General features: G+C 50.6%; 2 protein-coding genes across 3 annotated transcripts in view; one reads left to right on the top strand and one right to left on the bottom strand.

The window, feature by feature from the left end:
• Nucleotides 1–1492, top strand: part of NT5DC4 (5'-nucleotidase domain containing 4) — a 44289-nt gene extending 42797 nt beyond the window's left edge. For both annotated transcript variants that reach the window (XM_083514289.1, XM_083514290.1), the window contains one exon: nt 160–1492. In XM_083514289.1, coding sequence (XP_083370415.1) covers nt 160–207 — 48 coding nt within the window. In that variant the 3' untranslated portion in view covers nt 208–1492. The remainder of the gene's footprint in view (nt 1–159) is intronic.
• CKAP2L (cytoskeleton associated protein 2 like) lies at nt 228–24957 on the bottom strand. Its single transcript, XM_083514238.1, has 9 exons — nt 24611–24957; nt 24311–24389; nt 15902–15959; nt 11236–12315; nt 8210–8413; nt 6938–7093; nt 4198–4258; nt 1984–2095; nt 228–1819 (listed from the first exon to the last, which is right to left on the bottom strand). Exons 1-9 carry the CDS (start codon nt 24696–24698, stop codon nt 1540–1542), a joined length of 2118 nt encoding a protein of 705 aa, XP_083370364.1. The 5' UTR covers nt 24699–24957; the 3' UTR covers nt 228–1539.
• Nucleotides 24958–26181: the final 1224 nt, after the last annotated feature.

Below are 26181 nucleotides of genomic sequence, written 5' to 3'. Positions count from 1 at the left end.
ATTATTATCCTCCCCTCACTGCCTTAGGGTTACATTTCATGCAATTGGATTTGAGTCCAGGAAACTGCTTAAGTGTTTAGCATGCAACACTTTAACTGCTGCAAAAGAGCAGCTTAGGGGCCTCTCTGAACACTGCACCACTGTTTCCCTGTCCCGTAGAAGCTGCACAGCGCTTCCCAGGAAGACACCGACAATGAGCACGACTGAGCCAGACCCCAACGGAGAACGCGGAAGGAAAATCTTGAGTGGAACGAACGCCTTAAGCTGCTAAGGGAGGGGTGGGGGGAGGAGAGGTCCGCCCCAGACCCTTCCCTGTGACGCTCCTGATTCCAAAGAGAGGCAAAGGGCGTCTGCTCAGCTGCCCAGGGGGTGGGGCTCCAGGAGGTCTTTCCGGGAGGCTTACCCGAAGGGACAGCACCCCAAGGCTGCTTTCCAAAGTGGGAGCTTTCTGGGGGGCAGCCCCAGCTGAGCTCCTCATGGCTGCTGGCTTCAACCACCTCTCCAAAGGGCTTTTGAGATCCCTTCCTACTCCCAAGCACGGCTGGGGTTGTGGGGCCAAGGATTTAAGGGAGAAATCCAGCGTGACCCCCTGCCGCTGTGCTGGAGGGAAGCCCCTTCCCTCAAGGCTCCAACCACTAGGCCGCCCTGCTCTTCCAAAGACTCAAGAAGTCCTGGGAAGAAATCGGGAGATGCTTACGGCAAAGGAGAGGCTCTCTGGTGGGGTTGGGGAAAAACCTAAGCCCCTCTTCTGCCTGGGCACTGACGGAGGTCAATGCAGTTGCCACAAATGTAGGGGGCTGTGGCTGTGTGTTTTGACAGGAACAGCTGTGGCCTCATCGCTGAGCACTGGCAACCCAGACAAGGCCCTCAGCTGTCCCTTGAGCACAAGGACCTCCCAAAGGAAGAGAATGTCCGAGGGAGAAGAGGGGCATGGTGGCTGCCCACTGAGGATGGCTTGCAACGGAGCGGATTCGAGTGTCTTGCAGAGAAGCCAGAAGCAGCCCTAGAAAGGAGTTTAGAAACAGCCCCACGCCAGGTCCAAGGGGAGCCCTGGGCACCCCCCTTTGCCACAATGCCCTCTCTTGCGAGAAACGCGGAAGAGCTAACAATCCACTCGCAGCTCCCAGAAAATCCACACAAATGCCACCGCCAAGGGGCTTCCCGTTCACGGCCGCCTGGACCCAAGACTTGGACTTCGTTTAGGGTGAGGCCCGGCGGTGCCAAGCCCAGGATGCCAGCCCCACCCCCCCACTCTGAAAAACCCATTCCACAACCAGGATACGGGGAGGAACCTTCCCTGCCTGTGCCCACAAAATGGCAGGCAGAGGCTCCCCCCCCCAATTCCTTTTGCTCAGAGAGAAATCCAGCTGGGAGAGATGAGGGACCCCCCCCCCAATTCTTGCCGCTTCCTAAAGCCACCCGTGTTGTCAAAAAGGTTTTTTTCTTTTTTTAATCATTTCAAGAATAAAGATGCATATATATATTCTGAAAAGGGTCCCATGCTATGACCCCCCACATTTCCAGTCCGCCGATGCAGCTCTAACAGAACAGGGGCCTGCGCAGGGGTGGGTCTGGGGAGGCTGGCGCCGAGGTCCGTGGCAGAAAGCCCTCCACCTCCACCCTCTCTGGCAAAGCTTCGTTCTTGCGGAAGATGAAGCGACAGCCGTCCTCCGCGTCCGTGATTTCGTCCAGGCAGGACACGACGGGGTCGTGGTCCCTCAGCATCTGTGGGTAGCGAGCAGACGCCCGCTCGATTCGCAGAGACCGCCGCACGGGAGTCAGGAGCTTCAGGCTTGGCCTCGCACTCGGCTCCTTGGCTCTGGAAAGGGACAGAGGGCATGGAATCATAGAGGACCCCTCAGAACCAGAAGGCGGCCAGTTGCCCCAGCCTGCTCTGCCATCTTGTCCTTCTTTTCCTGGTTGCCTCACCTCAGAAAGGATAGGGTAGCGTTGAAAAAGACAGAGCTAAGACCCATCTCTTACCTGGGCAGCGATGCCACTTGAAGCTTGATTGCCGAAAGAGGCTGGCAAGCCGGTCCTTGCCCGCTGCTCTGCGCCTGCTCCTTGCTGGGAAGCCGGAGTTCAGCAGGGGTTGCTGTTGGGGGAGAAGAGAGAAAGAGAAGCCATTGGAGGACAGGCAGTGGCTGAAGAGGAATAGCCCTGAGCTGGGCCTGCCTTTGCCCAGAGCAGCCTGGAGGGGCCTTGCTGGCAAGGGCAAGAAGGGCACACCTGTTCTGGTTTTGCAGAAACTGCTCCATGTCCCCATGCAGAAGACTGTCCTGCTTCCAGGGGCAGGCAGTTGCCCAGAGGGCCCATTTCCGCAGTTGGCAACCGACAGCAAGTGGGGCATCTTTCTTTCAAGCTGGCTCCAGAAGGTCCTGCCCATAGCTGTCAAGCGTCCCTTATTTGGCGGGACAGTCCCTTATCCCAGCGCCATGTCCCTTAAATTTCCCAGGTTTCAAAGGAAGCAGCTCCTCTCCCTCCCTCCCTCCCGGACAGGGAGGAGGGAGGCTCCAACTGTGTTGCTTGGCTGCGCTGCTCACCCAATAAGGAGTCTAAGAACGACTGGGGGGTGGAGCTTGCATGCCTTGTGTTGATCCAATCGGCCGCGTTGCCTGGGGACTCGCCTTTGCTCAGCGCTTCCCAGCAGAGAGGTGACGGTGGTTTTCCTTGCTGCATCCCCTTTGCCGGGTTGCTGCGCTGTGGGAACCACCGCTTGAGGCTTCGTTTGGCCACTGGCTGGGCTTTCTGCCTTTGGCTCGGAGGGGCTCAGAAGTCGAACATACCTGTGCCCGGAAAATCCCTTATTTTGGCTGCTGATCCCTTATTTTCGAGGCTGCTGGTCCCTTATTTTCAAATCTGCAAGTTGACAGCTATGGTCCTGCTCTGCTCTCGCCTGCTGCCTACCCAGCCATGCTGCCAGGGAGGCAACTCCAGCGCTCTCAGGCCCAACAAGATTCAAATGGTGCTGAGATTCTCCAGTGTTACCCCTCCCTGCCCGCCCCCATCCGTCCAGGTCCAAAGCTCTCTCCCTGCAGGGCTGCATTAGGACACGCAGAGCAAGCTACGGTGCATTAATACACAAGAGAAACAAAATGTAAACTGAACGTAGACTTATAAATGCAGAAATCGCAATTGGGTAAAAAGAAAAAAGAAACACGCACACAGCCTTCTCAATGAGCAATGCTTGAAAAACTCTGAAGAACAGGGCGCCGCCTCTGCTGAAGGAAAGCAGGGCATGAGTCCATGGCCACTTTGGGGATCGAGGACGGGGTCACGAGAGCCACTGTGTTGGATGTGAAGGTGCACGGTTCCTTGCAGATACTAGGCCCAACCTGGGACACACCCTTTCAGGGAATGGTCCTGAGCTCTAAGGAAGCTTTGCAAGAAGCAAAGGAACATCGCTCCCTCGCAGGAAGGTTTTGACACAAGGGGGCCAGAAAATGGAAACTTTGACTGGGACCCAAGAATGCTTAGCCCAACCCCATCTGGAAAACCAGGAGCATTGCCTGCAGAACAGAGAGGGATGCGGGGCTTGCTTTGGGCCTTGTCTGCAAAAGGCTGCTTGCATATATTCCCAGAGGCAGAGATACAACATTAACGTTTAGTTAGGAAACAGAAAAATCATTTTGTTTACAATTCCTTCGCTAGGCACTGGCCTTAAAGGAGCAGTAAGGTACAGTCATACCTCTTGTTATGTTCGGTTCAGGTTATGCTCTTTCAGGATACGTCCCGCGGCGACCCAGAAGTAATGGAACGGGTTACTTCCGGGTTTTGCCGCTCGCGCATGCGCAGATGCTCAAAATAACGTCATGCGCATAAGTGGCGAATCGCGACCCGCGCAGATGCGGGTTGCATTCTGCTCAGGTTGCGAACGGGGCTTCAGAACGGATCCTGTTCGCAACCAGAGGTACCATTGTATTCTACACGGAGGAGAAGCTGCCCTCTCTTCACTCTTTCGCGTGTGTGTTTGGGGGGGAGGGCAGAGTTTGGCTGGCAGGCCTGAAGCCCAGCCCAGCCAGCGATGATGGCTATGCTCTGGCCTCCACAGCTGGAATTTCAGCAGCTGGAAACCACAGGAGGGGAGAGGGCTCTTCGGTTCGAATCCTGCTTGCGGGTTCCCAAAGACGTCTGGCTGGCCCCTGTGAGAACAGGATGCTGGGACCAGATGGGCCCTTGGCCTGATCCACTGCTTACCCCAGGCTTGACTGGAACGCTTCAGAGTGTCAACAAGGGCATCTCTCAACTCTCGTAGAGGCTGGAATGAGAACAAAAGGAAGTCCATCACTGAGCGACCAGAGCAGGCTGTTGCGTTCCAAAAGCAAGGAAGGATTGGACTCTGATTAATAAAATACACACCAGGCTTGACCAGCAAGACTCTGGGAGGAAGTGTTAATAATAATCTGTCCACCCCCTGGCCCAGGTTGTTTTATAAACCAAAGAACCCTTTACACAGTGTTTGTAAGAACCAATCAGGTTTCCTCTGAGCATTTCAAGAAACCCCACGTGGGGACAAAGTTAAACTACAAAGAGCTAATTTGAGCATGCATACATTCTGGGGTAAGTAAAATAGGACTAAAGGAGGAATGCATTCAGCAACCCCGGAGGTCATAAACAAGCAGCAAAGATTAGGCATCTTTATCACTTCCATGTGAAACTCTGTTTCCTGGCCCTAAGATCTACCTAAAGGTAAAGGTAAAGGAACCCCTGACCATTAGGTCCAGTCGTGACCGACTCTGGGGTTGTGGCACTCATCTCGCTTTATTGGCCGACGGAGCCAGCATACAGCTTCCAGGTCATGTGGCCAGCATGACTAAGCTGCTTCTGGCGAACCAGAGCAGCTCACAGAAACGCCGTTTACCTTCCCGCTGGAGCGGTACCTATTTATCTACTTGCACTTTGAGGTGCTTTCGAACTGCTAGGTTGGCAGGAGCAGGGACCGAGCAACGGGAGCTCACCCCGTCGCAGAGATTCGAACCGCCGACCTTCTGATCGGCAAGCCCTAGGCTCTGTGGTTTAACCCACAGCGCCACCCGCGTCTACCTAAAGATTAACAAAAGCTACATCAAAGTAACCTACTATCTTTATGGCTCAGGATACCTGGTGAAGCAAGCAGTCTGTGTTTTAGAATGCTTTACATGCCTGTCAGGTGTAGAAAATGGACAGTAGAGAAGATGGACAGAGATGCAGAGGCTTATGGGATTTGATCAGAAACTACTGTCAATGACTCAAACCCAGTCAACACAATGCTTTCATTGCTGACGCAACGGCTTGCTTCATTTTTCATAATTCCTCAGAGCAATCCCACCTGACCTCCAATCAGAGCGCTGCCTGCCAGATTTCACAGAATCATAGAGTTGCAAGGGCCCTCAAGGAGTCATCTAGTCTAACCCCCTGCAATGCAGGAATCCCAGGTGAACGATCCTCCACCTCTGCTAAAATTACCGCATTTTTCGCTCTATAAGACGCACCAGACCACAAGATGCACCTAGTTTTTGGAGGAGGAAAACAAGAAAAAAAATATTCTGAATCTCAGAAGCCAGAACAGCAAGAGGGGTCGCTGCGCAGTGAAAGCAGCAATCCCTCTTGCCATTCTGGCTTCTGGGATAGCTGCGCAGCCTGCATTCGCTCCATAAGACGCACACACATTTCGCCTTACTTTCTAGGAGGGAAACAGTGAGTCTTATAGAGCAAAAAATACGGTATGTTTGTATGCAGCAGCAGCAGCCGGCAGGCTCTCAGGATGAGGGCTATACTCTACATATGCTTGACAGTTCTTCTAATGCAGGGGTCTGCAACCTTTAAGACAAAAAGAGCCACTTGGACCCGTTTCCGAAGGAAAAAAAACTAGGAGCCGCAAAACTCGTCATTATAAAAATAACTTTTTTGTCACTTTTTTATTTCTTTGTTTGACCCCTCAGAATTACTCCTCCTCATAGAAATTAACAAGTTACCTTTTTGTGTCTGTGTGTTCTTCACTCCCCTTCAAAACAGTGACCAGCGTACATGCCCCTTACAATGTAGCGGGCGGGCGGGAAGGTGACGTCGGGACGGTGCGTGACTAACGCACGCACCGCCCCCATGCGACGTCACAGCCAGTACAGCGCCCGCCACAGTGGGTAGTGTCGGGGCACACAATGCGCCTCCTCCCCTCGCTAGTATCTGCCCCGGAGCCACGGCAAAGGTGTAAAAGAGCCACATGCGGCTCCGGAGCCACGGGTTGCCGACCCCTGGTATATCCAATGAAGGCGAGTCCACCACCTTTCGAGGGAGCAGGTTTCTTGCACAAACACCCTTTTGCTACAGCTGTTTGGGGGCAGGGGGAGAGACGCACATGGTGGGGGCACAGAGCTGGCTGCCCCAGCAAGGGAGATTCCACAGGACTGGCTGCTTAACAGCTCCACCCCAGGATGGATGGTTCTTTATAGCAGAGGTGGGGGGACCACAGCCAATTGCAACCCCCTCCCCTGCTTGTGGGCACACATGTCTTCCAGCAGCCCCCAGAGAATCATAGACTTGTAGGCTCATCTAGGAAAGCCCAGCCCCCATGATCTGAACAAGAGCCCATAGCAAGAAATGGCTCCTTGCTGGGGGTGCGCCCCACGTTCTGGGGGCACCTCTTGTGCAAATCCCAGTCACGCAGATGCTTTGAGCAGTCTCAGTCCAGGTGGGATGGGCAAAGGGCTTTGGGGGCCAGACGCTTAGGGAGGCAGGAGGCTGGCGTAGGGCTCTGCCTTTGCTGGGGAGCCCTGCCCCTCCCCACACCTCTTGGAATGTCCTTGCAAGGGGAAAAGCTCCTTTGGGCCTCCGTGGGTCTGGCTTCATTTTGAACCCTGGCCTCCCAGGTCCTGGCCTGCTACTCTAACCACTACACCACACTGCCTCTCTGCCGCAGACACTGCGGACGAGAGGCCAAGAGTGAGGGGATTCCACCCACCACAGCTCCAGCGCAAGCAGCAGCACGGTACAGCCCAGCAGCATCCAATGGGCCTTGGCGGGCCAGCAGCTTCGCCTTGCAGGCCCAGAACCGGGCAAACTTCTCAGCCTCTGGGATGCGGGACAGCATGGCCAGGAGCTCTTCTGAAGGAACCCCCTGGAGGGAAACAGAAAGGAGTCAGAAGGAGGCCGGCAGATGAGAGACATTTTGGGCTCGCTCTGTAGGCAGACTGTTTCCACTGGGCAGCGCTAGCCCAACAGTAAGGGTGTGTTTGTGCAAAATCAGTTTTTGTTTTCCTTTTGCCCCGGTGCTCGAGGATAGAACCAGCAGATGGCAAAGTCGCTGGCACTGAAGACAGAAAACTGGGTGGGCATTCCTGTACCTCCAGACATTACAGAGCCTGCCAAGAAAATGAGGCGTAAGAAACCCACTCCCTCTTGACCCTGGAGACGTATATTTTAGGACCCTCCGTATTTCTGTAATTTTGAGTTCTTTTAAATTGTTTTTTGTTTTGCTTTTGGTGTAATTTTGTGTTTTAATTATTACCTGCCCTTGAACCTTAAGTCACCCAACCTCCCTTTAAAAAACCCCCATGAAGGAGTCAACCCCTTTCCAAGGTGGTCTGTTCCACTGTCAAACAGCTCTAACAATAATATATGCAGACGGGTCCTGCATTCTGACTTCCCCATAGAAAATGGGCTTGAACTTGCTGCCCGTCAGGCCTGACATTCCCCGCTTCAGTCTGCAAAGGGTCAGGGAGTTCCACAGGCTCAATTCAGACCCCCCCCCCTATAAATGATTTAGGGAACATTCCCTTTGATGTTGGGCAACGGGCACTTCTGAAAATGCCTCTGTTTCAACTGACTCTTGGACTGCCCAGTTTGCTTCCTGAGAGTTACAGCGCAATGGGCCAAGGGCCGCAAACAACAAAAACCTGATTGACTTCCTTATTTCATTTATATCCTGCTCAATTGTGGAAAAACTCTGCTCCCGGCAGGGTGGGAGAAAGGAGAGTTTCAAAGTAAAGAAAAACAATATTGAGGCTGCCTTGGTGTCCCATGACAGGTTTTTCTCCCTGCTTTTATCGTTCCTTGTGGGTTTTAATGATTGCATGTTTTATTTTGTAAACGGTTCTGCTTTTAAGCCACACACCGAATATTTATTGATGGGTGGTGCTTATCGGTCTAACCAACCTGGCCTGCACTTTCTGCCCCATCGAAGGATGAAGCTCGTGGACAACTTTCCAGACTAGACGGAAGACCCACAGCTCACCTCGTCTGCCAGCTTCATGCACTCTGCCAAGGTGCTGGCAATTTGCTGTGCCACCCTTTGCTGCTCCATCTCTTCCTCCATGCAGTCCCAGAAGGAGCGGTCCAAGGCCTCCTTCTCCTTGGGCGGGGGCCGCCTTTTAATGGGGAAGGTCATCGGGGGCCGCTTATATTGTTTCCCTTTGGATGCCAACCACTCCTCTAGCTGCTTCCTAAGGGAGATCAATGAGAGGTCAGACGACGTCAGAACCGAAGACAGGCCGGCCGGATCAGCGGCCACTTTCATTTCACTTTTAATTTGTCTACCGCCTTTCTGTATTGCTACAAACGAGGCGGTTTGCAAGCTGAAGGAGCAACAAGACAAACAGCAGAGATCACACGCCTAATCACAATCTGACCCAATACAAAAATGCCAGAACAACATATCTAATGAATACATATTTAATAAGGCATTAAAATATAACAGTACAGTAGTACATCGGGTTAAATACTTAATTCGTTCCGGAGGGGAGGTGCGTTCTTAACCTGAAACTGTTCTTAACCTGAAGCACCACTTTAGCTAATGGGGCCTCCCACTGCTGCCGCGCGATTTCTGTTCTCATCCTGAAGCAAAGTTCTTAACCTCAAGCACTATTTCTGGGTTAGCGGAGTCTGTAGCCTGAAGCGTCTGTAACCCGAGGTACCACTGTAAACAGTATAATTAAATGCCAACAGATAATAATTAAATAGTTCACACTTAACAATAAAGAATTGCAAAAGTATAATCAATAAAAACGGCAGCAATTTACAATGCATAAAATCCCACAAAACATACCAAACCACGTAAAAGGATCAAATTGAGAAACGAGGACACACAACTTATGAATTTTTCAATTAAAAAAATTATCCCTTCTTTCTTCCCAGCTGCTGCTGCTGTTCTCAAAGTCATGGTCTGGGAAAGACTCCTAGAGCTGAATGGTGGGGTAAGGCAGATGGAAAAAGGCCTCTCCATGAATTTGTCTAATCCTCTTTCAAAGCCGTCTGAGTTGGTGGCTCTCACTGCCACTCTTGACACATCTCCCAGGCTACAGTGAAAAGCCTGGTCTTGATCAGAGCCTCTGTGGCTTTGAGGGCAATAGGATGGCCAGGGACAGGGGTCAGCAAACTTTTTCAGCAGGGGGCCAGTCCACTGTCCCTCCAACCTTGTGGGGGGCCGGACTATATTTTGAGGGGGGGGGGAATTCCTATGCCCCACAAATAACCCAGAGATGCATTTTCAATCAAAGCACACATTCTACTCATGTAAAAACATGCTGATTCCTGGACTGTCCGCAGGCTGGAATAAGAAGGCGATTGAGCCGGATCCAGCCCCCTGGGCCTTAGTTTGCCTACCCATAGCCAAGAACAGGGGTCAGCAATCTTTTTCAGCCGTGGGCCGGTCCACTGTCCCTCAGACCATGTGGTGGGCAGGACTCTATTTTGAAAAATAAAAAGGAACAAATTCCTATGCCCCACAAACAACCCAGAGATGCATTTTAAATAAAAGCACACATTCTACTCATGTAAAAACACTCCAATTCCCGGACCGTCCACGGGCTGGATTGAGAAGGTGATTGGGCCGGATTCGGCCCCTGGGCCTTAGTTTGCCTACCCAAGGCCAAGGAGGTCCAATTAATAGTTAGAAGCCAGAGCAAAACTGGGGTCATCTATGACTCCTTGCAGGCCTATCACTTTTCTTCTTCCTTGTCCCTCCTTTGTTTAGAGCTGCTTTCTGCGTGCCTTAAGTATTCATAGAATTGCAGAGCTGGAGGGGACACCAAGGGCCATCTAGCCTGACCTGCTGCAGTGCAGGAATCACAGCTCATAGTTCCCAAGAGGGTGGCTCCTCATGCACACAAAGTAACACACGGACACGATGTCCCCTGTCAAGTGTGGAAGGTCTATTTGCAAGCAGATTCACTCACAAGGAGGCACTTTAGTGCGCCTTTTCCGAACTCTAATCTTGAACATCCTATTAGTCCATCAGCAGAACCTGGTGGAGATATTGAGGCACCTCGGCTGAATAAAGATCTAGGGGTTCCTCTGAACATTACAGCACACAGGTGCATGAGGGATTGAGGCAGCAGTTTGGCCATGCGCTGGCCCACCCTTAAGGGACATGCCTAGACCCCATTCTCCACACAGGAAAGACAGACAGATGGAACAAGATAGTGGCATCAGTCCAGTCCTATGGAACTCTCTGCCACTAGAGATTCAGCGGGCAACCTCTGTGCCAAACTTTAAATGCCTGCCCGTGCAGACAATTAAGGATACATCATCCGACAATGGTTAATCGATGTGTGCTCTAAGCTTCTTTATACAGTTGTACCTTGGAACTTGAACAGAATCTGTTCCGGAAGTCTCTTCGACTTCCAAAACGTTAGAAAACCAAATTGCGGCTTTCGATTGGCTGCAGGAACTTCCTGCAGCCAATCAGAAGCCGCGGAAGCCCCGTCAGATGTTCGGGCTCCGAAATAAAATTTGCAAACCAGAACAATCACTTCCGGGTTTGCGGCGTTCAGGAAGCAAAACATCCAAGTTCCAGTGCCTTTGGGATCCAAAGTACAACTGTATAGTTTTATGCATTTATTGCTGTAAGTTGCTCTGATGTTTTTCTTTTTCCTTTCTCCTCCTGTGATGAGGCTGCATTTTAATATTTTAATGTTTCAATATTTTAATGTTGTATTTTAATCTTGTTTTTAAGTTGTATTCATTCAGCTTGTTTTTATTATTGCTTGTTAGCCGCCCTGAGCCCGGCCTTGGCTGGGGAGGGTGGGGTATAAATAAAATAATAATAATAATAATAATAATGTATTTTTATAAATGAATCATTGAAGTGGGTGCAAGAGCCACTCAGGCACCCACTTGTCTGATCTGTTGTGAACAAGAGCCCAAACATTACAGGGGCAAACCTAAGAAAGGGCACTTTATCGGCCCAGATTCCCCACAATGCACCCTTGCTAGTCGCTGCTCAGGGCAGGATGAGTGAATGCAACCCGCTCTGGGTTCAACTTGCCTCCGATCCCGTGTGCCTGGGGTCTTGGGCTCTTGGCCTGTCTCCCTCGCCGGCTGCTTTGCTCTGGGTGCGCCTCTCCCGCGTCCTCCAGAGTCCTGCTCCGAGGCTCTGTGCCCGGATTTTGGCTCAGGAGTCCTGGGCGCTTGCTTGAACTTCTTGCTGCCCGGCTCCCTCCCTGCTGGGCTTCTGTTCTGCTTGGCGCCACCAGGCGCTGCTGAACGACATCTCTCCGGAGTGGCCTTCCGTTTCCTCTGCAAGGCCCCCTGGCGCCCGGGCAGCGGTCTCTCCTGCAGAGCACCAGCCTGCGGCCTGGACCGACCCCTCTGAAGAATGCCCAGGGATGAGGATGACGCTGTTGATCCCCTCCCAGCCAGAGACCCTCCAGGAACAGGCGGACCAGTGGCCTGTGGAATCACTGCAGACTGCTTTATTAATCTGGGATTTTGGCCTCGGACTCCTGGCCTAGAAACAGCCGAGGGCCGTCCACGGGGTGGTGAAGTCCGCACCACTGAGATGCTGTTTACTTGCCTCTGAGGACCCCCTAAGGGTGCTCTGGGCTTAACCTGTGCCGCGGCGGCCCTGTGGTTTTTCGAAAGGGTGCTCTTTTCCACAGCCTGCTTGCAGTTCTTCACGGGCGGTTTTGAGCCAGCTTGGGATTTGGCTTGGAGGCTGAAGCGAGACGTCTCTCTCTTCTGAGGCTGCCCAACACGCTTCGGCCCAGAGTTCTCTTTATCCTGCTCTGCCTTGTTAGAGTCTGAAAGGACTTTTGACGTCCCAGATGCTGTGGCCAATTCCTGCTTTCCAGGTTGTTTCGTCCTGCCTAAGTGATGTCCAGCAGATGAGATCTTGATGACCAGCTTCTCAGGGTGTTTTCTAGCAGGGGGCTTTGAGGGGACAGGAGGTATGGGCCCCTGCTTCCTTGGAAGTTGTGTGGGTGCATTGTTTGGCTCCCGATGCACGAGTTCCCTGGAAGGCTTATCTGGAAGGACTTTGCTAGCAGGTCCCAGCCCCTTTGCCTCCCTGGTCAATGCACTTTTGGCTGTGCTTGGGGCAACGGTTTTCCGGGATCCGACAGTCTGGAAATGGAGAAAATAATACGGTGAAATTATTTGAGAAACTCTTTAAATCAATTTTTCACCAAATAGAGCTTTCAGGACATTTTATGTAAAACAGAATTAGAAAAATAGTAAAAGCCTTTGAACAAACAAAAATATTCAATTGCCTTTAGTGCCATTGTTCCCATCCTGTGGAACTCTCTGCCACTAGATTCAGCACCTGCTGAAAAGCATTCTATTCCATCAGACCTATGCAGGCAACTAAGAACGAATTCTTCCACAATGGTTAACTGATGTCCGATTTTAACCTTTCTTATGCTTTTATTGTTTTTATTGCTGCAAAGCACACACACACAGAGTATACAGTGGTACCTCGGTTCTCAAAAGTCTCCGTTGTCAAACGTTTCGGAACCCGAACACCGGAAACCCAGAAGTAAACGCTTCCGTTTTTGAATGCACCTCGGAAGTCGAACGGCTTCCGCTCTGTGTTTTTTTTCAGTTTTCTTAATTGCATTTGCAGCCAGCCCTTTGCACCTCAGTTTTTGAACGTTTCAGAATTCGAACGGTCTTCCGGAATGGATTACCTTCGAAAACCAAGGTACCACTGTATATATTTATGATTTAGCAGTACACATCTATTTTTTTTAGAGAAATAAAAATAATAGCATGGAGACCTTGGACAATTTCTTCCGATACTCCACAGAGCCTGAGCAAACAAGTGCCTCTTAATCTGCTCCTGTGAACCCAGCAAAGCAGGTAGCCTTCCCTGCCACTATTCAGATCTCAACTTACGGTAGCTTGAAAAGTGCCATGTCTGTTCAGTTAGGAGTTTTAATATATATGCCCTATGGACAGATTTGCTTTAACAGAACATTGTGGCATACTCAAGGGATAACTTAATGCCCACGCAATCATCACATGAGGACAATTTTAGTGAGGAATCTTAGAGAAATACCTTTAAGTTGAGTAAGTCAATGTATAGAAAGACAGGAAGAAGAAGAAGAAGAAGAAGAGGAGGAGGAGGAGTTTGGATTTGATACCCCGCCTTTCACTCCCTTTAAGGAGTCTCAAAGCGGCTCACATTCTCCTTCCCCTTCCTTCCCCACAACAAACACTCTGTGAGGTGAGTGGGGCTGAGAGACTTCAGAGAAGTGTGACTGGCCCAAGGTCACCCAGCAGCTACATGTGGAGGAGCGGGGAAGCGAAGCCAGTTCACCAGATTACAAGACTACCGCTCTTAACCACTACACCACACTGGAGCATTTGGGAAAAGAGTTTTTAGACAGCAGAGAAAAGGGTGGGGGGAAGGAAGGATGAGAAATATTGCACTTTCACATAAAAACAACAGTGAATCTGACATGTTACTTGTTTGAATTTGGGGGAACTAAAAGCATGTGCAGAGTGCCTTGCAGAAAACACGGTCTGAGAATGAGTTAAGTGCATGAGATCTTTGGGGGAGGTTTTTTCCCACCCCACCACCCTCACAGGCATGCTTCAGGATGTGGGAGATGGCCTTTGGAACTCCTTCCCTAGACTGCCTCCCTCCTTCCTTTCCTTCTGCCAGCAGGTGAAAACTGTTTTACAGTGGTACCTCAGGTTAAGTACTTAATTCATTCCGGAGGTCCGTTCTTAACCTGAAACTGTTCTTAACCTGAAGCACCACTCTAGCTAATGGGGCCTCCTGCTGCTGCCGCGCCGCTGGAGCACGATTTCTGTTCTCATCCTGAAGCAAAGTTCTTAACCTGAGGTAATATTTCTGGGTTAGCGGAGTCTGTAGCCTGAAGCGTCTGTAATCCGAGGTACCACTGTATTCTGGCAGGCCTGTAGGAGCTGACTGTTTTTTTAAAAGGAAAGAGCTTTAAATAGGGTTGTGCTGTTTTTATTATCTGTATTTTAATAGAATTAAAATAATATAAAGAACAGATGTAGTTGAATTTGCCTACTTTTAAACTTTTAAAAAAATGTTTTTAGCATTCTATATATTGTCTGTGTTGTTTCAATTTGTGCAAGCCACCTTGAGTCCCATTCTGGGGAAACGGTGCGATATAAACAAATATAGTGATAATTCAGTAACGGTCACCAAATTTGTACGGCTCTAGAGGAGAGAAAGAATGAGGATGACACTCTATATATTTGTCAGAACCGGAGACCAGAGGATGCCTCCCTTATTCCTGTGACAGGAGGTTTGAACAGCAAGGTTTTCCTCCAACACAAGTTGCCACCTTCCGAGTGGCCTTGGGCTCCACTGCCAAGAGAGCTTGCCAGCTCACACCAGCTATTGTGAGGAAAAGACAGATTATCCTGGTAAAAGGGACTGGATCTAAATCCCAAGCAAGGGTGGCCCCCAGAAAGATCCAGAGTCTCAGACACTCTTCATGTCATTGGTCAGAATATACATTTATTATTTATTTATTGCACTTATATTCCAATTTTTCCTCCAAGGAGCTCAAAGTGGTGTACATGACCTTGAATTCTAAAGTAAGTAAATTTGTTGACTGCGTTAAGGACTTAACTCAAGAAAATTCTGCAGCCGAATCAGAAGAGATATGTGCAGACCTAGAGGAGTGGGAAGGAGGAGCTGAAATGTTGCAGGTGGAAAGGGACAACCAGAGGCCTACAAAAGTGGAACACAAGGGAAACAAGACTTCGATGATGAGATTTTGGATTGAAATTAAGAATGAAGAATGGAGTGATCCCTTCATGGGGAGATCGGACGAACTATGGGTTACAAATTTGTTTAAGATGAAAGTTGGAGCCTTTGGGACATTTGGACTTAAAAGAAGCAAGAAATATGATTTGGGCTCCGCTTTTGAATATGGAGGACTGGTTGGAAGAAACATAGACTTTACTGGGACAGAGCTCCTTCGAGATTTGATGACCAACATAAAGGACTACCAACAAAACCGGCAGAGAGGGACTGAGAGAGATTTGAAGGCCTCGGACGTGAGGAATCCAGGCTAAGAACTGATATTGTGGATACTCTTTGGGGATTGAAACCGGGAAAGGGGGGGTGAGAGTTTTTGAATCCAAAGGGTGCATAATTTTATGTTGTCTTTTGTTAGTATGTTCAGTAATTAATATAAAAATTGGGAAATCTGTGGAAGGGAATTTGGGTCGACCTTAGAAAAGGATGTAATGACTAGTATTGTGATTTAATTGAGGTGTATAAGTTAAATTTGGTTAATTAAGAAGAATTAAGTTAAAAAAATAATAATAATAAGGTAAAGGTGAGAGATAAGAACTTGCTGAGTTAACTATTAGAATTAGGATGTAAGAAGGGGAGGTGTGGGGAAGTCAGGGAAAGTGGTTATGGAAGTAAGGATTTGAAATTATGCTTGTTTGCGTTTGTGTGTCTGTGTTATGTATTGTGTGTTTATATAAATTGTGAAAACCCAATAAAATTTTTATAAAAAAACAACAACAAAGTGGTGTACATGGTTCTCCTTCAATTAGCCTGAGAGGCAGTGACCGTCCTGGGTCACCCAGGGAGCCTGATGGCCAACTGATTTGAACCCTGGTCTCCTGGATCCCAGTCCAGCAATCTAACCACTACACCACTCTGGCTCTCTAGATCACAATAGAGGCTCACTGGATCTTGTCTACTTACAGGTTGTGCTTTGGAGGGAGCTGGATTCTTCTGCCTGCTGTTGTCCTTCAAGTAGGGCCTGTGCAGCATAAGGAAAAGTTTGAAAATAAATTACTTTCTTAACCCCCCCCCCCCGTTTTACAATTTAAAGGACTCATTTTTGCATCCTTAACATATCAATGACTTCCCTTCTTCTCTTTCCATGGTTCATTTTACATATAATAAATCCCTGCATATTTTAGAAAACTATGACAGTCAGTATTCCATTATTACATCCATCAAAACCTATTTACACTGTTGAATTTAACTTAATGCTGCCAGTGTTTTCAGCTGTACACAGTTATTTCCCATATATTTAATAAACATTTTCCAATCTTCTCTAAACGTATGTTCTCCTGGTTCTCTTATTCTATATGTTAAGTCTGCAAGCTGCGCATATTCTGCCAACTTAAGTTGCCACTCTTGGGTTGGGACCTCACTCGTTTTCCATTTTGGGGCTAACAAAACACAGGCCGCCATAAATATTTATTACATAAATAACCTTTTCTGAAACCTGGGAATTTCAGTCTGAATTCTCCCCAAAAGAAAGGACTTTGGTTTTTTTGGGAAAGTAAACAATTTTCCAATTCATCATGGATCATTTCCCAATACTCTTTTACCCTTTTACACCACATACGGACGAACGTTCCCTCTATCTTCCCTCTACAGTGGTACCTCAGGTTAAGTACTTAATTCGTTCCGGAGGTCCGTTCTTAACCTGAAACTGTTCTTAACCTGAAGCAGCACTTTAGCTAATGGGGCCTTACCATGCCGCCGCGCCACAGGAGCCCGATTTCTGTTCTTATCCTGAAGCAACGTTCTTAACCTGAAGCACTATTTCTGAGTTAGCGGAGTCTGTAACCTGAAGTGTATGTAACCCGAAGCGTATGTACAGTGGTGCCTCGCAAGACAAAATTAATCCGTTCCGCAAGTCTCTTCGTCTAGCGGTTTTTTGGGCTTGCGAAGCAACCCTATTAGCGGCTTAGCGGATTAGCGCTATTAGCGGTTTAGCGGCTATTAAAGGCTTAGCGGCTTAGAAAAAGGGGGGGAAAGCAGGGAAAAATCGGAACACTCGTTTTCGTCTTGCAAAGCAAGCCCATAGGGAAAATCATCTTGCGAAGCAGCTCAAAAACGGAAAACCCTTTCGTCTAGCGGGTTTTCCGTCTTGCGAGGCATTCGTCTTGCGGGGCACCACTGTAACACGAGGTTCCACTGTACTTTCAAGGGATAAAAAATGTGACCAAGATTGCAATTCATGCACACACAGGATAGCTCAGTTGTCTAAAGTGTGGCGATAATGCCAAGGTTACAGGTTCGATCCTCGTGTGAGACAGTTGTAAACCCCTGCATTGCGGGGTGTGTGGGGGGGCAAGATGACCCACAGATTCCCTTCCATCTCTATGATCCTATGGATCTGCAGTCCCACCAAATCCCATACAATTTACACCTGAAGAATCTTGCACAGGATCAGACTGCAGAAGTGCGCATTTATTTCTCAGCCTAACCTACTTCACAGGATAAAAACGGGGAGGAAGAAAACTTATATAAGCTCAGCTTCCGGGTCATGTGGCCAGCATGACGGAGCCGCTTCTGGCGAACCAGAGCAGCGCACGGAAACGCCGTTTACCTTCCCGCCAGAGTGGTACCTATTTATCTACTTGCACTTTGGGGTGCTTTTGAACTGCTAGGTGGGCAGCAGCTGGGACTGAGCAACAGGAGCTTATTCCGTTGCAAGGATTCGAACCGCCGACCTTCTTATCGGCAAGCCCTAGGCTCTGTGGTTTAGACTACAGCGCCACCTGCGTCCCAAAAACTTATGTATACCACCTTGAACTCCTTGGAGAGAAAGGTAGGATATAAATGCAACAAATGAATGAGGGTTGTGAGCCCAGGATGAAGCCCACCCCTCTTCTCATGCCAGCAGGCCTTCACCATCCTCAAAGGGTCCTGGTCTGTTTCTGGGGTCAACCCCAGGGGCTGATTTGGGTGTGGCTGGTGCACAGTGCCCAAAGGACAGAGTGGCATTGAAAGGCTGTTTGGTTGCAAGGGAGAAGAATGAGAATCTTTGACAGAAGCCTGCACCCCACTTGCATGTTTCCAGCTGGCCCATTGAGGCAGGCAGGGGTTCCCAGCCCCATCAGACCTCCTTCTTTGCGTTAAACTGTGCCACCTTGGCGCCTGCATTCTGAGTTTTCCTCTTCCCTCCTTGTCCCTTTCCCCTTGCATGCCATGTGATGATGATGATGATTGATTGTAAGGTAGAAGAGGGACTTTCTTGTTTCGATGCTATGTAAGCAGCTCCAAAAGGGACGCGGGTGGCACTGTGGGTCAAACCACAGAGCCTAGGACTTGCTGATGAGAAGGTCGGCGGTTCAAATCCCCGCGACGGGGTGAGCTCCCGTTGTTCAGTCCCTGCTCCTACCAACCTAGCAGTTCGAAAGCACGTCAAAGTGCAAGTAGATAAATAGGTACCGCTCCGGCAGGAAGGTGAACGGCGTTTCCGCGCGCTGCTCTGGTTCGCCAGAAGTGGCTTAGTCATGCAGGCCACATGACCCGGAAGCATAGGCGCCGACTCCATGGGGCTTGAGGGGGCCCGAGCCCCCTCAAAAATTCGTTTGGGGGGGCTCAGCCCCCCCCAATAATCTCGGGCGGCGGTGGGCGCGTCCGCGGCTTTTATAGGGCGCCCGGCGCGCACCAACTCAATAACGGGCACCGGCGCGGCGGGGGGCGCCGGGCCGGGGGAGGGGGGCGGCCGGCCTGTCTCCTTGGCAACCCCATTGAGCAGCGCCGGCTCCCCCGGGAGGGCCATCCCCCCGCGCCGCCGATCGCCAACACCGCCGACGCTGTGGCTGCCCGAGCCCGAGCCTGAGCCTGAGCCCGACCCGGAGCCCGAGCCCGACCCGGAGCCCGAGCCTGAGCCTGAGCCCGACCCGGAGCCCGAGCCCGAGCCCGAGCCCGAGCCCGAGCCCAAGCCCGTCAGTCAGTCAGTCAGTCAGTCAGTCAGGAAGGAAGGAGAAATGGGGAGGGAGACGAGGGAGGAAAATTGCGTGCAGGGTGAAGAAAGGAGAAGGGCGAACGAGACGAGCTTCCAACCCAAAAAAGGGCTGGAAGACTGGGAGGATGAAGGATCGGGAAAGAAAGCGACGCCTTCCCCGCCCGCAACGTCGCCCGCTTGTCATTGGCAGCGCAGCGGGCGCCCAGAGGGGCTGGGCACCGGCGCAGGGCCGCTCCGCAGCCGCGGAGGACAGCTGCGCGGCTAGCAAGGTGCGCCGCGTAGAGCGCGGCCCTTGTGTGGCCAGGCAAGCTCGGGCGGGGACCCCCATGCGAATCTAAGACGGGAGAAGAGGGCAGAGCAAAGGGGGTCCCTTCCCCAACCTCCGGCTCTGAGACTTCCCTGCGCCCCAGAAAAGCGAAAGGATTTTCTCTTCTTTTTTTTTTATAAATATTTTATTAAGTTTTCAAATACAAAGTTAGAAACATACACTGAAGAAAAAAGTAAAAGAACAAGAAAAAGAAAAAAAGAAAAAGAAGAAAAGAAAACCAACCATTCAACACATTTTTTATATAACTAACTGGACTTCCTCGCATCTCCCTTACCCTGCATTCTTTATAATAAAGATATCAGCAAATTATTACCTTGTTTCGTACCTTATTTTGTACTTTTCAAATACTATACCTCTAAATTTAACATACTTTTCATCAGTTACTTATCTCTTAAATTAAACATAGTATTACCTTAGATTTTGACCTTTTCTTACTTAAAATATAATTTCCTGTTTCCCAAATCTAATTGCTGAAGCTATAGTTTCCGAATCGTGTAAATTTTTAACATTCATACAACTTATATTGTTTTTGTAAATAGTCCTTAAATTTTTTCCAGTCCTCTTCCGTTGTTTCTTCTCCCAAATCTCGGATTCTGCCAGTCATTTCAGCCAGTTCCATGTAGTCCATCAATTGCGTCTGCCACTCTTCCAGTGTGGGCAAATCTTGTGTCTTCCAATATTTTGCGATAAGTATTCTTGCTGCTGTAGTTGCATACATAAAGAAAGTTCTATCCTTCTTTAACACTTTCTGGCCAACAATGCCCAAGAGGAAGGCCTCTGGTTTCTTGGGAAAGGTATACTTAAATACCTTTTTTAACTCATTATAGATCATTTCCCAGAAGGCCTTCACTTTTGGACAAGTCCACCAGAGGTGAAAGAATGTCCCTTCAGCCTCCTTACATTTCCAACATTTATTATCAGACAGGTGATATATTTTTGCAAGCTTGACTGGGGTCATGTACCACCTATAAATCATTTTCATAATATTTTCCTTCAAGGCATTACATGCCGTGAATTTCATTCCGGTGGTCCATAACCTTTCCCAGTCCTCAAACATGATGTTATACCCAATATCCTGAGCCCATTTTATCATGGCTGATTTGACTGTCTCATCCTGAGTGATTTTCTCTTCAACCTGCCCTCCATCCTCTTGCAGAAAACTCTTTGCCTGCCCTGCCCGTATCTCGTTTTTGCTTTTTAATTCCACACACGCACCCTTCGGACTTCGTGGCAATCGGGCGCGCGGGTGGGTTTCCTAAGAGAGTGAGGACCCCCGCCTCCTCCCCACCTGCTCCCTCGCCAGCCAGCCAGCCGCGCGCCCTAGCCGGAGAGCCCCGGCCGTCCCCGTCGCGCAATCGGCTGGATCTCCCTTCAGCAGGCCGTGCTCACAACTCGGCCCAGGGACCCCCAGCAGCGGATCTCCGGCTCAGCTGAAGAATCCGGCAACAAGCCCCCTCCTCCCCAATCGCTCCGCCGAAATACGCTCCAAAACCCCCCAGATAGGCCGCCGGCCGCCAAGTCTAGTGGCGCCCTGAGCGAGGGTCTCTCCCCAACACCGCCACCTCGAACTGCGTTCTCCCGGCTACCCGAGCGAACCAGCGGCAGGACCCCGGTATGGGCCCCCCAAATATTTTTTATAAGTCGGCGCCCCTGGCTCTATCCCATCACCAGTTGTCTACCTTTGCAACTGGAGATAGTGGGGATTGAGCCTGGCGCCTTCTGCTTCACCCCTTCCTACTTTGATGCTGGCAAAGTTATGAACCTAAGAAGACCCTGGCTGCTGGATCTGGCCCAAGGCCCACCTTGTCCATCATCATCTTCTCAACAGTGGTCAACCAGAAGCCTCAATGGGAAGCCGGCCAGCAGAACCTGGTTGCAACAGCACTCTCCTCTCTTGTGATTTGCAGCAACTGGGATGCTGCCTCTAATCATGGAAAGAGAGCATCGTTTTCATGGCTATTAGCCATTATCCTGAATAAATTTTATCTGATCCTCTTTTAAAGCCATTCAAGTTGGTAGTCATCACTAGTCTGCATCTAGTGGGAGCAAAGGCATGCTTTTAATTGTCCATTGCGTGGTGAAGTCCATCCTTTTGTCTGTGCTAAATTTTCAGCTTCTTTGGATAACCCAGGTGGGTTCCAGTATTATGAGAGAGGAAGGAAACCTTCCCTCTGTCCACACCCATTTTATACACCTCTAGGTTGGCAGGGACGCGGGTGGTGCTGTGGGTTAAACCACAGAGCCTAGGACTTGCCGATCAGAAGGTTGGCGGTTTGAATCCCCGCGACGGGGTGAGCTCCCATTGCTCAGTCCCTGCTCCTGCCAACCTAGCAGTTCGAAAGCACATCAAAGTACAAGTAGATAAATAGGTACCGCACCGGCGGGAAGGTAAATGGCTGTTCCGTGCACTGCTCTGGTTCTCCAGAAGTGGCTTAGTCATGCTGGCCACATGACCTGGAAGCTGTACACCGGCTCCCTCGGCCAATAAAGCGAGATGAGCGCCACAACCCCAGAGTCAGCCACGACTGGACCTAATGGTCAGGGGTCCCTTTACCTCTACCTTAGGTTGGCATAGTCCTGGCTTGTGCCAGTTTTCTTTGGCTCCTCTGCAAGTCGTGGAGACATTGTGCCGCACCCGTTTGTAGACTGAGGTTAGGTGACCGCAAAGAACACAACAAGAGCCAAGGGTTATAGGCCACTGCACTATTCGAACTCAAGGCGCACTCTGGGATGTCCTGCAGTCTTTCCAAGAGCACCCATTTCACAACAATGACCTGCTTGCGTGGCTGTGTGTATATGCTTTTTTAAAAAAGGGAGTTTGGGGTATTAATTGCAATTGCCAGATACCCAACATAGCTCTGAAGTCAGGCCCGACACCAGCAGTTACCCAGGGCGGGCATTAGGGTCACCCTGTCGTTTGCCACCCCACTGCCCACCCACCCTCCTGATTCTTTTTAGCAGTGCTGCTGCTTTTGAATTGGAGTTTTATTGTTTTCATAGTTCTGTAGTCAAGGGGGATCTCTACCCCCACCTGGGGGGTGATTTCAGCATGGTACCAGAACCCCCAAAGGCTGGCACCAGCCCCATCTGAAGTGAAAGAGGATATAGGGCAACACAGAAGCCTCAGGCCCCAAAGATTTCACTGAACAGGTGCCCAGATCTAGGTGCCGCAGAGTCTACTTTGCTCCTCTGCCTGACCCGGCTCCTTCATGGCACGGGCGCAGAGCCGTAGCTAGGTGATCTTGTGCCCCTGGCAGAACCATCCAGATTGTGCCCCCTAAAAAAAGGTAAAGGGACCCCTGACCATTAGGTTTAGTCGTGGCCAACTTTGGGGTTTAACCCACAGCACTACCCGCGCCCCATTGTGCCCCCTAGCCATGGACAAATTAGCTTTTCTTTTCGCCTCTCCTCCAACCCCTCTCCCTCCACCCATTCAATTCACCCTCTATTGAAAACCTTTTCTTATGAGGCAATAATCGATACAGTGGTACCTCGGGTTAAGAACTTAATTCGTTCTGGAGGTCTGTTCCTAACCTGAAACTGTTCTTAACCTGAAGCACCACTTTAGCTAATGGGGCCTCCCGCTGCCGCTACACAATTTCTGTTTTCATCCTGAAGCAAAGTTCTTAACCCGAGGTAGTATTTCTGGGTTAGCGGAGTCTGTAACCTGAAGCGTATGTAACCTGAAGCGTATGTAACCCAAGGTACCACTGTATTTTAAATGATAGACATATTTTTAGTGGATTTTTTGTCCCCTCCCCATCTGTTCCCCTGGCAGGGGCCCACCTCACCAACCCCTAGCTACGGCCCTGCAAAGGGGTGGTGGTGGCTGTATCTGCCATGGAGGGATGAGCCAGGATCAGACATATCTAGTGGCAACTTCACATGCTGGGGCCCAGAAGTCTTCCAACTAGAAGTGTCATGCATAATTAATCCACAAGGCCCAATTTAATTTTTACATGCCCAGAAGACACCTGGGTAAATTAATTTGCTTTGCCAGGATTAATGATGGGTGGAACCGTTGGTACTTCAGATATATAGCATCCATAAAGAGGCTTCACTTATTGTATCTTGGTAACCTTTACAATGCTCTTTTAACGTAGTCTAGCACAATCTCCAGTTGACACGTTATATTTGGTTAATTTATTGTCCGCCTTTCATTCAAGGCAGAACTCAAGGTTCTGGTTCAATGGTGGTCTCCCATGGACTCAGACCTGGGTAACTTCAGCAGAATTATTACCTCTAGTGCTGATAGACCAGAGATAGTCCCGATATTACTGGACTCAAAATCCCATCAACCCTAGCCAGCATCTCTAATGGTCAAGGGATGATGGGTGTTCACAGCCGAGTTGAAATTTGATCCAGGGGGTTCTAGGTTCTTAGATAATGCTCTCACCCACTTTGCTAAACCAGCCATGTCAGTCAGGGGCATAGGTGCCGACTCCATGGGGCCTGAGGGGGCCCGAGCCCCCTCAAAAATTCGTTTGGGGGGCTCTGCCCCCCAATAATTTAAGAAAATTATTAGGCACCTTGCCAAAAACCACGCAGGGGACTCCGGCGCGCGCCTCCCAAAGTGACTGGGAGCTCCTGAGAAGGGGCGGGCAGGTCGGTCAGTCAGAGGAAGACCCCCAGCGGCGGGACTTCAGAAAGGAATGGAGCCGCGGGGCCGAGGAACGGCGTATTCGTCGCCGGCGAGGGACCGGGGTGAGGGGAGAATGGAGGGGACGGGAGTTCCCGCCGCCGGAGCGGGGCTTTTTTTCTGGGTTTGGCTAAGGTGACGTTGGTAGGAGGGGGTGGCCGCCTCCCGGCGCGAAGCCTGGGGAGGGCAGGCCGGTTCTTGCATGCAAAAGCACCACTGCCATCCTGCCGCCAGTATGGACCCCGGTATGGGCCCCCCCAATATTTTTTATAAGTCGGCGCCCCTGCCCGGAAGCTGTACGCTGGCTCCCTCGGCCAATAAAGCGAGATGAGCGCCGCAACCCCAGAGTCGGTCACGACTGGACCTAATGGTCAGGGATACCTTTACCTTTAAGCAACTCCGAAAAGCAAAGCAAAAGCAAAGACTCACTTGGTGCTGGCAGGTCTCAGCTTTCCTTTGGCAGCTAAATATTCTTGCAGCTTCTGCCGCCGCTCCTCCACTGCTGCTGCTGCAGGAAAGAGAGAGAGAGAGACACAGGAAAAGCCTTCAGAGGGTCGCAGTCAAACGGGCGCCCCTAATTCCCTGGAGACGCCCCACCCCAGCCCCTCTGGAGAGTCAGCAGAGAAGTCCCCCCAAACGGTCGCTTCCAGAGCTTCCTTTCCTCCTGGACCCCCTTCCCCGTTGGCGCCTGCACTCTGCACATGCTCCGGGGACCCCTGCACCCCTCACCGATCTCCTCTCTCCTTCCTCCTCCGCGCCGCAGCCCCGGCCCTCCCGCGCTCCGAGGCGCCTCCATGACAGCCAGCGGGCGCGGCATCGCCCTCCGGCGGCCGCTTCCCCTCCCGTTCAAAGGGACCAATGGGCTGCGAGGGGCGGGGAGGAGCCTATCCAATTGGCCGGGGAGAGCGGAGTGGGCGGAGCAGGCGAGGCCCTTCAGAAAGGGAAAGGAGCCGCCCCCCTCCCTCGCGCCTTAGCCACGCCCAGGGCCAACTCCCCTTGCCACGCCCCCTTCTCCGTTCTGCTGCCGAGGTTTTCCCACGTGCAAAAGACCCCGCCTCGATGGTGGGGGCGGGGCTGCGCAGGGCTCCCCCCCCTTTTTAAAGGGTGTCCAGCCCCTCCCCGCCCCGCCCCCCCCCGCAAATCCTGTGCTCAAACAGGAGCGCCGGGACTGCAAGGGGTTTTGTCCTTGGTGGTGGTGTGAAGACAGCCCCTTGTCAATCATGGGATCACGTGATTCCTGCACTGCAGGGGGGTTAGACTAGATGACTCTGAGTGGTCCCTTCTCAGTCTATGATTCAGTGACGGGTGTCCCCGCACACCTATCAAAGTTGGGCCCTAGGTAGAGATCTGGCAGCCACCTCACACTATCCAGACAATGGAACCCTACTTCATGCGAAAGACTGGGCTGGATGAATCCCAAACCGGAATTAAGATTGCCAGAAGAAATATCAACAACCTCAGATATGCAGATGACACAACCTTGATGGTAGAAAGTGAGGAGGAATTAAAGAGCCTTTTAATGAGGATGAAGGAGGAGAGAGCAAAATATGGTCTGAATCTCAACATCAAAAAAACGAAGATCATGATCACTGCAGATGGTGACAGCAGTCATGAAATTAAAAGACGCCTGCTTCTTGGGAGAAAAGCAATGACAAGCCTAGACAGCATCTTAAAAAGCAGAGACATCATCTTGCTAACAAAGGTCCGTATAGTTAAAGTTTACCCAGTAGTGATGTATGGAAGTGAGAGCTGGACCATAAAGAAGGCTGATCGCCGAAGAATTGATGCTTTTGAATTCTGCTGCTAGAGGAGACTCTTGAGAGTCCCATGGACTGCAAGAAGATCAAACCTCTCCATTCTGAAGGGAATCAGCCCTGAGTGCTCACTGGAAGGACAGATCCTGAAGCTGAGGCTCCAATACTTTGGCCACCTCATGAGAAGAGAAAACTCCTTGGAAAAGACCCTGATGCTGGGAAAGATGGAGGGCACAAGGAGAAGGGGACGACAGAGGACGAGATGGTTGGATAGTGTTCTCGAAGCTACCAGCATGAGTTTGACCAAACTGCGGGAGGCAGTGGAAGACAGACGTGCCTGGCGTGCTCTGGTCCATGGGGTCACGAAGAGTCGGACACGACTAAATGACTAAACAACAACAGACTAGATGACCCTGGGTGATCCCTTCCCAGTCTATGATTCAGTGACGGGTGTCCCCGCCCACCTATCAAAGTTGGGCCCTAGGTAGAGATCTGGCAGCCCCCTCGCACCATCCAGCCAATGGAACCCCCCTTCTGGGCTTAACT

The sequence above is a fragment of the Podarcis liolepis genome (assembly GCF_965112155.1).
Source record: "Podarcis liolepis genome assembly, chromosome: 7".
Classification (NCBI taxonomy): Eukaryota; Metazoa; Chordata; class Lepidosauria; order Squamata; family Lacertidae; genus Podarcis; species Podarcis liolepis.
Note: the sequence above shows the minus strand (reverse complement) of the source record. Positions and strands in the feature narration are given on the sequence as shown.

What these genes read in the sequence shown, in the direction of transcription:
- CKAP2L (XM_083514238.1), bottom strand. Translation starts at nt 24,698, where the DNA reads ATGCCGCGCCCGCTGGCTGTCATGGAGGCGCCTCGGAGCGCGGGAGGG. An exon ending in CTGCTTGCGCTGGAGCTGTG is followed by an intron (nt 4,259 to 6,937) that starts GTGGGTGGAATC and finishes TTCTCATTCCAG; the next exon opens with CCTCTACGAGAGTTGAGAGA. An exon ending in GCGTTCCAGTCAAGCCTGGG is followed by an intron (nt 2,096 to 4,197) that starts GTAAGCAGTGGA and finishes CTCCCCCAACAG; the next exon opens with CAACCCCTGCTGAACTCCGG.